Below are 13075 nucleotides of genomic sequence, written 5' to 3'. Positions count from 1 at the left end.
TTTTTTCTTTACAAAATGTGGTCCCCATACACCTAGGGGTCAATGAAACACCTCTGTGGAGAGGGTGGGTTGGCATTGTGCATTTGGATATTTTGCAGAATGAAAGTTTTATTGTTATTCTGTAAAATTACCCTTCTAATACTAGTAAGTATGTTTTATTGGGTATAAAATCCTTGTGAGTTTGAAATTAATTTTTTTTTCTTGTAGAATGGCAGAATTTAGTGACATTGGGAAGCTTTTCAAACGTGGTTCCCTGTAGTCACCCATTCATTTGTACACTGAATCAAGTGAAGTTGTACTCTACAAATGTTCAGAAAGGACAGGGATCACAAAGTCTCAGCGTGGAAAAAGTGCCATCATTTGATGAAACAGGTATGTATAAATCTTTTAAAATCATTTTTTTTCAGGACGCCTGAGTGGCTCAATCGGTTAAGCATCTGACTTCAGCTCAGGTCACGATCTTGTGGTCCATGAGTTCGAGCCCCACGTCAGGCTCTGTGCTGACAGCTCAGAGCCGGGAGCCTGCTTCAGATTCTGTGTCTCCCCCTCTCTTTCTCTCTGCTCCTCCCCCACTCATGCTCTTTCTCTGTCTCTCTGAAATGAATAAATGTTAAAAAAAAAAAAAAAAATCATTTTGTCTAGACCAAAATAGCTTGAATAAGATTATTTGTCCCTTGCATGTTCCATAGAACTTTTGTACAAAACTTTCTGAATTAGTGTTTACTTTGTGGAAAGCTATTAGACTGCTGATTTACTTTCATTTAGTTTTTCTGTTTCTTTTTGATACAGTTTTGGTAAGTTCTATTTTTTTCTGGGAGCTTATTGAATTAAACTAAAATTTTAATTTATTGGATCAAGTTCAATATACTCTGTATATTCTGAGCAGCATTTATAGTTATATCCCTTTTTTTCATTCCTAATGGTGTTTGTCATTTTCTTGATTATTCTTGCCAGAACTCTGTCCATTTTATTATGTTCCCAAGTAATAATTTTTTTCTTTGAATCCTTATATTGTATGTTTATTTCCTATTTTATTAATTTTTACTTTTACCTTAATTAAATCTTCCTGCTTTGTTTGTATTTATTCTGTCATTCATTTTTAAATTATCTTGTAGTGGGGTGCCTGGGTGGCTCAGTTGGGTGAATGTCCAACTTCATCTCAGGTCATGATCTCACTGTTCATGGGTTCGAGCCTGTATCTGGCTCGCTGCTGTCAGCGCAGGGCCCGCATCGGATCCTCTATCCGCCCCGGCTGTGTCCCTCCCCCACTTGTACTCTCTTTCTCTCAAAAATAAATAAACAATAAAAAAGATTTTAAATTAAAAAAAATAAAATAAAAATAAATTATCAGGTAGCTATTTTGATTATTAATTCTGAACTTTCCTTCTTTTTTAAAGTAGGCATTTAAGGGGCGCCTGGGTGGCTCAGTCAGTTAAGCGGCCGACTTCGGCCCAGGTCACGATCTCGCACTCTGTGAGTTCGAGCCCCGCGTCGGGCCCTGTGCTGACAGCTCAGAGCCTGGAGCCTGTTTCAGATTCTGTGTCTCCCTCTCTCTCTGATCCTCCCCCGTTCATGCTCTGTCTCTCCCTGTCTCAAAAATAAATAAACGTTAAAAAAAAATAAATAAATAAAAATAAAGTAGGCATTTAAGCCATGATGGCTCTGATGGTAGATTTGACAGTTTTTTCTTTAATAGTTCTCCCTAAAATTTTGCTTTATATATTTCAAGGCTATGTTACTAGATACATAGACATTTAGCATATAACACTAATGAATTACATTCATTATTTTAATGTAACAACTTTTTTTTTTAGTGACATCTCCACCAGATTTTATTAGTATTTGCTCAGTATAAATTTTCCCATCCTTTGACTATAACCTTTTTTTGTCCTGGTTTGATCATCTTTGTCTTTTAATTGGAAATTTAGTCTGTTTACATTTACTGTTATTACTGATATGTTTACAGGATATATTTCTGCCAATGTATCATGAGCTTCCTTGTGTTTTTTATCTTCTATTTCTTTTTCGCCTTTTAAATTTTTTCTTTTTTTCTCATTGCATTGTCCCCTCTCTCCCAGACACACACACATACATGTACTCATTTGGGAGTTATATACTCTATGTACTTCAGCATCTAAAGGTAATTGAAAAGTTTACATTTTTTCTGAAGAATATGAAGAACTTAGAATGCTTTAATTCTGGTCACTTTCTCCCAACTTACATGCTATTTATTGGCTGTATTTTGTGTTTGTTCTGCTCTTTCCCTTCTATACAATATACATTGTTATTTGTTTGAATTTTTCTAGAATCTTTGTTAACTACCTTTTCTTATTTCTCTGATCTTCCTGTCTGATGTGGATCCTATAGAAGTTTCTTGAGGTGAGGATCTATCTATGGTAAAGGCACATTTAAGATGTTATTACAGTGCCTTTTGGCTTCCACTGTTGTTGAGAAGTCACATATCATGCTTTTGTTCTCATGTCTTTTCTATTTTATTGCTTTTTACATTTGATTACCTTTGTTTTGAAAGTCTTTACTTTGGTGTAAACTGCAGTTTTACTGTGTATATTTCTGCGTACTAGGTATGTATTACTATGTATACTGCAGTTTTACTGTGTATATTACTGCATACTAGGTATGTATTACTTTGTGTGAGATTTGTTGGGCTTCCAGGATCTGAGAATTGGTTTTACTCTATAGTTTTGTCACTCTCCCTTCAAGTATTACCTTTTCTCAATTCTCTGTCTCTCTTTTTGTTTAAAGTTTATTTACTTATTTATTTTTAAGTAATCTCTTTACCCAACGTGGGACTCCCAACTGTCAACCCTGAGATCACGAGTCACATGCTCCACCAACTGAGCCAGCCAGCCACCTCGCTTTCAGTTCTCTATTACTCCTTTTGGAACTCTAACTAGAATTATGTTAGACTTTCTTTCTTTATTTTCCATGCCTCTAAGCCTCTTTGTCATATTGTATTTCTTCATTTTTCTGGCCTGAATTCTGGATTATTTTCATAAGTCTACTTGGTCTACTAATTCCCTTGTTTGTTGCCTCTCATCTGCTGGTTGATATGTATGTTGGGTTTTTAATTTCAATGATTATATTTTTCATTTCTAGAAATTGTTTATTTTTCATCTTGCTTGTTTGGTCTCTTGTTCCTTATGTTTTCATTAGTCCAAACTTCTCTTTTATTCTCTTTTAGTACCGTATTAAACATGTCTTATATTCTGTGACTGAAAATTCTTCTGTCTGAAATTTTTGGTTCTAACTATCTTTTTTCCTCTGTTCATGCACTTATTCATGATGCCATATCTGTTTTTTAACTGAGAGTTGTTCATTTTCCATGCAGTTTTATATTTTGGAACTCTGAAATCTTTCTGGATTGAAGATGCATTCCTGCATAGAGTTTGCTTCTGCCTCTGTTAGCGGCTGGGAATATAGCTTGGGACCAAATTAAATTAAATTCTTTGCCCTAGATTATTTAGACCACTTTGGTAGCATGAATTTAGACTGCAGACTTGAGTGAGAGCTGACTTATCCTTAGGATTTTCAGGGGTTTTTTTTTTCATCCTCACTATTTAACAGCGAAGTAAAGGCTGACATGCTTTCTTGCTGTTCCCTTCTGTGTGTATTTTTTTTTTTTCAGTTCAGAGTTACACGTTGTGTTGCTTTTTTTCTGGGTGTCTCCTGTTAGACTCCTCATCCTAAACAGAATGTAGTTCTTATTCTCTGGTTTCTTACTTCCCTAGCAGATATGGAAGTAGAAGCTCAAGGACTATAAGCTTTAACAGAAATCTCAGGGGAAAAGTTGGCTTTGGTGTTCTCACTTATTCTGTAGAGGTCCTGCTTTTCTTTCGTTTTTGCCCTCTTCAGATAATTTTTTTGTGAGCTTAGTAATGTGTTTGAAAACAATTTGTTCAGGATACCTAGTTTGCTGTGCAGCATAAAAATGAAGTCCTTTATTTGTCCATTAATTTATTCAAGAAGTATTTATTGAACACTTTTTATACGGCAGCAGATGAGAATGACTGAGTTTATTACTAAAACAGAAAATTGCTGAAACAAAGTTAAGTAAACAAATGTAATACTGTAGAGTAAGTACCATGATAGAGGAAATAGTGTATACTGCAGGAGCACTTGGGAGGGGTACCTAACTGAGTGTTGAGTGGTTGAGAAAGTTTTCCATGAGGGGAAATGTTATCTAATTAGGGACCTAAAAGAAAGTTAGGTATTGGTGTACTGAATGGTAGAGAAAGAAGATAAACCTACAACTACCTTAGTGTGATTAGTTAGTAGAGGACCTGATGGTGGGGTTGGTAGTTTTGAGAGCACAAGGGATGAATATCAGGAGATCAAGGTTTTGTTGAGGAGTTTGTACTTGGTTTTGTAGGCAGTGGGAATCTATTAGAGCATTTTAAGTAGAGGAAGTACTTGATCAGATTTAAAATTTTAGAAAGATAATTAGCTGAAGACTGGAAAACCTATTGCAAAAGAAGGTGACTGAGAGCAGTAATACAAATTAAGGCCCAGATTAGGTTAATGGCAATGCTTTTTTTTTAAAGGAGTAGATGAACTCAAGATTTAGGAGCTAAGTAATTAAGATTGGGTGGTTGAATTTGGGGAAGAGAGGAGAGGGTCAAGTAAAGCACAGTGCCTATTTTGGATTAGGTGATTGTGTAGATGATTTCATTGACTTCTAAAATTGGGAATGCCAAAGCTAGAGTATATTTTCATAAGAAGGTGGTGATTTAGTTTTGGACATCTGAATTGTAGGTGCCTCTATGACATTTTAACAGATGGACTAATGGGCAGTTGGGTAGTACTGTTTTTCTTTTCTTTTTTAGAATTATGCTAGCCTTTTAAAAACAAAAAAGTTTATTTGAGAGAGAGCACGCGAGCTTGCACAAGTGGGCGAGGGGCAGAGAGAGGGAGAGAGAGAATCCCAAGCAGTCTCTGCACTGTCAGCATGGGGCACAACTCAGGGCTTAACCTCACCCAACCGTGAGATCATGACCTGAGCTGAAATCAAGAGTTGTACACTTACCCAACTGAGCTGCTCACGCATCCCGGGTATACTACTTTTCTGTTGTGAGACATCATCATCTCTTGACTGGATTACTGCAGCAGTCTTCCTGGGCTCTGTGCTTACATTCTCTTTCTTGCTCATTATATTTCAGCCCAACTAGTCTCCTTTTGGCTCTTAGGAAATACAAACCTTGTTCTTGATTAGGGCCTTTGCTCTAGTTGTTTTCTCTTTCCAAGGTGCCCTTCTACACATGGCTGACCCCTTCTGGTCATTTACATCTTAGTTGAAATGTCAACTCTGCACAAAGTCACTCTTTAATCACTTCATCTAAAGTAGCCATATCAACCTAATTTTAACTCTGTGTGGGCAGCACTTAATACTGATTGATATTTACAATATTTATTTCTCCCACTTGTTTCCAGGTCCCATGATAGCAGGACTCAGTGCCTAGAGCAGTGGTTTGCACATAGTAGTTGTTTAGTAAATATTTGTAAATGAATGAATGCCAAGTTCCTACTTGGGGAGAGACTTAGGAGTAGTTATTAGCTCTACCTAAGAGATTACTGAAGTCATGACTATGTTTGAGACAGTACAGGAAGGGAGTTTAACTATCTTTTCTTTAGTTGGGTGTCTTTCACATGGGAATATTTTATAGATTCCTTGAGAAACCTGTATTTATGTTTGCAGTGCCTGTTCTTCATGCTTTTCCCTAAGCCCCATCCTCCTTTTGGGCTTACTGTGCAGTTTTAGCCAATTTCTTCTTTTTCTTGTGATGATGGAGAACTGCAGGGAGAAATATTGAGAGTTTGATATTAGAAGATGAAGGGATGGAGATTATGATGAGTCCCTGAGTTCCAGAATATTTATTGGAACGTAGAAATGGAAGAAGAATGATGCCTGCATGGCTCACTCGGTTAAGTGGCCTACTCTTGATGTTGGCTCAGGTCCTGATCTTGGCGGTTGTGAGATCGAACCCCGTGTAGGGCTCCACACTCAGCACAGAGCCTGCTTGGGATTCTCACTCTCTCCCTCTCTCTCTCTGCCCCTCTCCTGCTCGTGTGTGTGCACGTGCGTTCTTTCTTTCAAAATAAATAAACATTAAAAAAAGAAAAGAAATGGGAGAAGAAATAAGTGATGAAATAATATAAAAGTAAAATATGTTATAATACTCTTCTGAGGTGAACATAGACTCAGGCAAAGATATTTAATGTTTCTGCTCTACAAAAGGTTTGAAACTGAAATCCACGACAAGGTTTCCTTTTTCGTCTGCTGACAAATAAAAAGTTTATTTTCTTATATTAGAAATACATTTGTTTATTGATAGTTTTATTTTGGGCTCAATTTTTCAGAATTTGCTTAGGCCAAATTAGACGTTGTTAGCCATCAGATAGACAGCAAGTAATTGCTTGATTGAAAGATAATTTGTATATTTAAGGATTTAAGATTGACTTTTGAATAATTCAAATCACGTGGTAAAGTCAGAAACAGCTCATTAAGAGGCAGAGACTTGCTAAGGAATCCTTAAGTTTTTAAGGAGCATTCAGATGTTTTAAATTTTAGTAAAATTAGTTTTAATTTTGCTGATGGCAGCAGATGTGTGGCAAACAGCCAGGGGTTGAGCTTTAAACAGGCATCTAGAAATATTCATGGATAGAATGTCTAGTTATTTATTGAAATCATAAAGATTCTACTCCAGTGATACAGTACAAGCTTATTAAGGTGTTGGTGTGCAACGTAAGTATTCATACATGTCTTTGAGGCATTTACTAGCATTTCTTGCTTATGATTCTTAGCACTATATGATTAGTAACTATAGATAGTTTGTAGTGAGAAAAATATCCAGAAATATCACCCTTAGAGCAATTCATCTTAGTGATTTTGTTGAACAACTTTGATCATTGTGGAAAAGAGGGTTGTCTCTGAAACTTTTGACAGTAAAAGATTTTAGTTGTTCAGATGCTAGGTGAATGTTGAAAGCTTTTCTTTCACTTTTGTCTGCCCTACTCTCTGTTCCCCAAAACAAAATTTTAAGAAATTGAGAAATAGATTTTATGGGTAAAGATGCTTCAGAATTTGCTTGCTGTATAGTTTAGACAAAAATAAAATCATGTTATTTAACTGTCCAGTGTCAATTGTTACAACCTATAGTTATTAATTATACAGGAGTTTTTTTTTTTTTTTAAGTTTAAGTAATCTTTACACCCAATGTGGGGCTTGAATTCACAGCCCCAAGATCAACTGTTACATGCTCTACAGACTGAACCAGCCAGGCGCCTCTAAATAGGAGGGTTTTTAAGCCTACCTTTAATTTACCAATATGTTTAATAACCTACTTAGGATTTGATGAATAGTTAAAACTAAAGCCTTTTGGATTTTTTGTACATGTTTAGTTATCAAACCATAATATACCATGTTAAGTCATTTGCCCAGTGGCTTTCACTAAAAACAAAAACAAAAAAACCCCTACGAATATACTAAAAATTATGTGTAAGATGTTTGCCTTTCTTTCAGAGAGGGTTCTGCCTTTGTGAGTACCTAGTCTGTTGGCATTTAATCTGTCCTTAAAAGCCTTGAACAACGTAAATTAGTAGCTAGGCAGAAATTCTGACCAAGACGGCATTGTGAATAGATGCTTTGAAGTATCTGTTTTACTTCTCCTTGGAGTGATAGATAAAACATGGAAAAAGAAAACTGAAGAAACAACAGCCCTCAAAGAAGATTCGCTATGTCCAAGGAGTGGACTTACTCTGGGTGTGTGAGCAAGCACTGGCAACCAGGAGTTTGGTTTGGTTTGGTTGTGGTAAGGGATCGGTAGGTGCTACATGCATAGCCTGGTGTTGGAGTCAGACTCACTGTTTGAACTCACCCACCCACTCTCCAAAGTAGGCGGAACTAGGCTCTTCCATTTGTTATGTGAGGCTATACCTTGTAGGAGGCTGTAGGGTAGGGAGGCAAGAAGAACAGAAACTAGAACCTACTGTTTGCTGACTTAGAGACTGGATTGAGTGGTAGGAATTTCAAACTGGCAGTAGGAGATCTGGTTCAGGACAGATGGATCAGATTGAGTTTGAGCACTAGAACATGAGGAGAGTGAAGGGATATATCCTACTTATAATAAGATTGTAAATTCTGAAATTTAAAAGTACATGAATGATCATATTGCAATATATAAATTTCAGATCACATTGTACCCCTTAAACTTAGGAAACGTTATGTCTCTTACATCAATGAAGAATAAAAATACGTGAAAAATCCTAATTGTAAGAAAGCCAACAAACTCAAATGTGTATTAACTCTAGATGATATTAAAATAACGGCCTGAATTGCTTTAAAAGAAGTTTAATATCTTCAAAAGAATAAATGAAGTATTCACATATTTTGAAATACAAACTGTCAGAATAAAACCAGAACAAATAAATCTGGAAAAGAGCCAACTAGAAATCTTAGAAATGAAAGTTAGTTACTAAAATAAAAATTTAATAGATTAAATAGTCCTCATCAAGTAGAGGATTAGTAAATTGAAATTCACCCTCAATGCACATAGGAAAGCAAAAGGATTTTCAAGAAAAGTGAGAAGGCATTTAAGAGGCATGAAGCTGTAGCCTACATTTAATAGGCCATTTCAGAGCGAAGACAGAAATGGTGAAATATGCAAAGAGATGATAAGAATCTTTCAGATTTTGATGAAACAAGAGTCTTCAGATCAAAAGTACCCTTTGAATACTAAGCAGGATAAGTAAAAAGAAATCCACAGGTTTAAAAACAAAAACAAGAAATAGCCCAACTTAAAAGCATCCAAAGAGAAAAGTGAAAATGCTGTATCAGCCCAGTTGTTGCTCTTTTGAGGTGGACTTTTTATCTCTCACAGTATGCAGAAGACACAGGGGTGAGTGATTCATAGTAATAGCTGTGCAAGGGGAAAAGGAAAGGTGAATGAATATTACTCTAGAATTTCACACTGGTCTAAGTAAACAGTCTAGAGTGAAAGCAAAATAAAAATACTTCACGTATAGAAAGATGAATGTCATGTACCATTAACTCACCCACATTAAAGAAGGAAACTTAATTAAATTATATATTTGTATAAGATATTTGTATAAGAGTAGACTCAGAGGGAAAAAAGCATTGGGATATAGACGAGACTGTGAAGAGCAAGAAATGGATAAAACATGTTGGGAAAATTAAGTATTGATAATACAAACAATAACCTTTTGAAATACTAAATGCTAAAATTTAATTTAATTTAATTTTTTTATTTTGTTTTATTATTTTCTAAGTTTATTAATTTTGAGAGAATATCCTCAGAAGGGGATTCCCCTTAAATGCTAAAGTCATAGTCAAGAGTAGTAAGATTGTGGTGGCTTAGTCTGTTGAACCCAGGCTCTTGATTTCCGGTTAAGGTTATGACCGCAGGATTTCCTGAATTTGAGTCCTGTGTCTGGCTCTGCGCTGACAGTGTGGAGCCTCCTCGGGATTCTCTCCCTCTCTGACCCTCCCCTGCACTCTCACTCTCTCTCTCTCTCTCTCTCTCTCTCTCTCTCTCTCAAAATAAATCGATACACTTAAAAAAAATGCATAATAAGATCAAAGAAGTTTTCAGTAATTAAAGGTTTCTTTCCTGTTTAGAGGAAAGTTGAGATGCTGAATAACTTTGCAGATGATTAGAAAGATTCACAGAAAACTATGTATGTTAAATTTTTAAGTGGAATCATTTAAACAAAGAAATGTAACCTTACAAATTTCAAACCATCTTAAGGGATGGGGCGGGAAGAAAATACAGAAAACTCTATCAATCTAACAGATGGCAAGAAAGGCAAAACAAAAATAAGAGCAAAGCAAAAGGATGGTAAAATGAAAACAGACAGTAAGGGGGCAGAAGTCCAGATGTACCACTACTCAGGTAGTGAGCCAGATTTCATGGTGCTGCGTATCATTTCAGTAACTGACATTCTATAAATATGTGGAAACAGTTTCTATTTTTTTAATATGTTTAGAGAGACATGTGTTCTGGGTCCTCTGCTATCAGCTGCTCAAGTTCTTTGCTCTTGAGACTGTCCTCTTAATGTATGAAACCAACAGTTTCTTCCTCATCATTCTCATCTCTATATAAAACAGAGTCAGTCTTTCCTTGATTCCATTCTCCTTTCTAGCTCCTGCTGAAAGTCCAGATACTGCTTTTACTGTTTCATTTCCCATTCTCACTTCAAGCTGTTGCTTCTGTCCCCATTCTTCCTGCTGAAACTGCTATTGTCAACAGGCTACCAGTAACCTCCATGTTGCTAATCCAGTTTTTACATCTGTCCTTTTCCTCCCTGCCATGAAAAGTACACGAATACCTACTCATACATCAAATATTGTTTTACACGTAGAGATAATGTAGGAAGTTGGTTCAGAGCATAGACTAATCAAAATGATGTGTGTTTCAATCCTGACTGTGCCTTCATGTTTAAAATACCAGCTGTGTGGTTTTGGGGGAAGTTGCAAACTTCTTTGTGCCTCAGTTTCCTCATCTTTACGATGAAGATAATAATAGTACTTACCTCAGCAGTTTTGTTAAGATCAAATGAAATAATGCACATAAAACACATACTACAGTATGTGGCACATATTAAATGCTTAGTAAATGTTAGCTCTGTCATTAGTAAATATTTTATTGAGTGAGGATATAAATTTATAAGGGGCATTTTTTTAAGGGTGAGATTTTTTTTTCTCTCTCTCTGCCCCTCCCTTGCTCATGCTCTCTCTCTCTCAAAAATAAATAAACTTAAAAAAATTAAGTTCTGTCAGTTTAAAAAAAGGAATAGAATTAGACATTTATATGTATATATCTTTAATTGTTTAGCTGTTTTTACACTTTATTGTGTGATAACTTATTGTGTGTATGCTTGTGATTTACTGTTTTCATTAGATTTTGCTAAGATTTATCTTAACAGTATATGTGTCTAGCTTATAAATTATATGTATCTAGTTCATTAATTTTCATGGAGATAATTAGAGCACATGGTTTGTGTGATGGTTGTGTGAATTAAATGATACATGTAAAGTACTTAAAATAGTGCTTGGCACATAGTAAAGGCTCAAAGAAAGATAGCCACTATTATGTTTATTATTGTTCACTACTGTATGAAATGTGGTATGAATGTAACATGGTATGTTTAGCTATTCCAATTCTTATGGGCATTTGGGTTCTTTCCAATTTGAAGCAACAGAACACGGTGCTGCTCTGAACATTCATATACCTTTTTCCTTGTACCCTTGTGCAAGTTTCTATTAGGGCAAATATATTGGCCTAGAAGAATTTGCTAGGTCATAAGTTATGCTTATGTGCAGCTATATCAGGTAATGCCAACTTGTTTAGCCAGGTAATTGTGCCATTTATATTTCCACCAGCAGTGTATGAGTTCCCATTGCTCCATAGCCCTTGCCAACATTAGATGTTGATACATTTTTTCATTTTTCCTGATCTGATTGTTGTAAAATGGATTCTTGTGGTTTCTTTTGGGTTCTGTCCATAATGAGGCAGCCATCTCTTTGTATGTTTATTGGTGATTTGTATTTCCTTTCCTTCTTGTTCTTGTCTTCTCTGTTTTTCTAATGATCTGTCTTTTTCTTGTTAATTTGGAGAAATTCCTAAATATTGGTACTTATCCTTTGTTGATGCTATTTGTTAGAAATATCTTCTCCCAGTTTGAGGCTTTCTTTTCTTTTCTTTTCTTTTCTTTTCTTTTCTTTTCTTTTCTTTTCTTTTCTTTCCTTTCCTTTCCTTTCCTTTTCTTTTCTTTTCTTTTCTTTTCTTTTCTTTCTGGGTTTTATTTTTAAGTAATCTCCACACCCAACATGGGACTCAAACTCACAACCCCAAGATCAAGAGTCAAATGCTTTCCTGACTGAGCCAACCAGGCACCCATCTTTTGTTTTGTTTTGTTTTGTTTTAAATGGGATCTTTTGATGGACAGAGGTTTTGAATTTTAGTTTAGTAGAATATGTCCATTTTTTCTTGTTTAAGAAATCTGTCTCTACCATAAAAATATTCTCTGTTGTCTCTTAGGCGTGTAAATGCCTTCACACTTAAGTTCTTAATTTACCTGGAATTGGCTGTTTATGGGATGAAGTATATTTAATTTTTAATTTTTAGTGAATTTTGGGGGGTGTTGTACATTCTTCCCAGTACCACTCAATAGTCATCCTTTCCTCATTAATATCTCTAGAATAATTTTGAGTGGAAGAATTTATAGTGTGTGTCCTTGTTTTGTACCTTATAAAGAAATGCACCTAATTTTTTGTCATTGAATATGTTTGTTATAGGTTTGTTTTATTTTCTAAGGAAATTCGTTTTTGTCCTAATTTTTAAAAAAGGTTTGAAACTTGCGTTGGTGTTGAATTTTAGTAAATGCTTTTTCTTTAGCTCTTGAAATGATTCTATAGCTTTTTTTCTTCAGTCAGTTAATGAGGGGAATTAATAGTTTTTCTAATGTTCAACTATTCTTGTATTCCTAGGATATTGGCCTATCATATATTATATTTTTTATATATTGCCAGATTGTTAGCTAACATTAAGTTTTTAATTTTGTTTGAAAGCAACTACTTAATGTAACTTTTTAAAATTAACTTTCTAGCAGAAAATATAGGTGCTGAACTCAAAGCTCCACTCATTAAGCAAGAACCTCTCCAAGTAAGAGGTAAATATATTTTATTCTTTTTTTTATTGTAATGGTGTTTTGAATTAAATATACGAAATTAGTTTATATAGAGCTCTTTATAATTACATTATTCTGAGCGTACAGTCCCTTTTTTTCTTTAAACATACTGACCATAAGGATTTATTCTCCTCTTTATAAACTAATTTTCTACCGAAATTCACTTTGCATTTTGGTCACAAATTTTGTGGTAATTGTTTTTTCAAAGCCCAAAGAAAGGAGTAATGGCAAATAAAAGTGATCAATTGCTTTATCATTTTTAGAAAAGTAATGTGATTAAAAAGCAGGAGACCCAAAACCTTTCAGTTACACCACGTTCAAATCCAGATAGAGTTTGGACATTCTTTTTTGA

The 13075-nt window shown here is 35.1% G+C and overlaps 1 protein-coding gene across 1 annotated transcript in view; it reads left to right on the top strand.

Annotated features, from left to right (window-relative positions):
* Nucleotides 1-13075, top strand: part of SLC30A9 (solute carrier family 30 member 9) — an 84758-nt gene that overhangs the window by 20788 nt on the left and 50895 nt on the right. The window contains exons 2-3 of the mRNA XM_019413220.2: nt 208-372; nt 12643-12705. Coding sequence (XP_019268765.1) covers nt 208-372; nt 12643-12705 — 228 coding nt within the window. The remainder of the gene's footprint in view (nt 1-207; nt 373-12642; nt 12706-13075) is intronic.

This window comes from Panthera pardus, unplaced genomic scaffold, assembly GCF_024362965.1.
Source record: "Panthera pardus isolate Hobbes unplaced genomic scaffold, ASM2436296v1 HiC_scaffold_13, whole genome shotgun sequence".
Lineage (NCBI taxonomy): Eukaryota > Metazoa > Chordata > Mammalia > Carnivora > Felidae > Panthera > Panthera pardus.
This window is presented reverse-complemented; position numbering and strand designations above follow the sequence as displayed.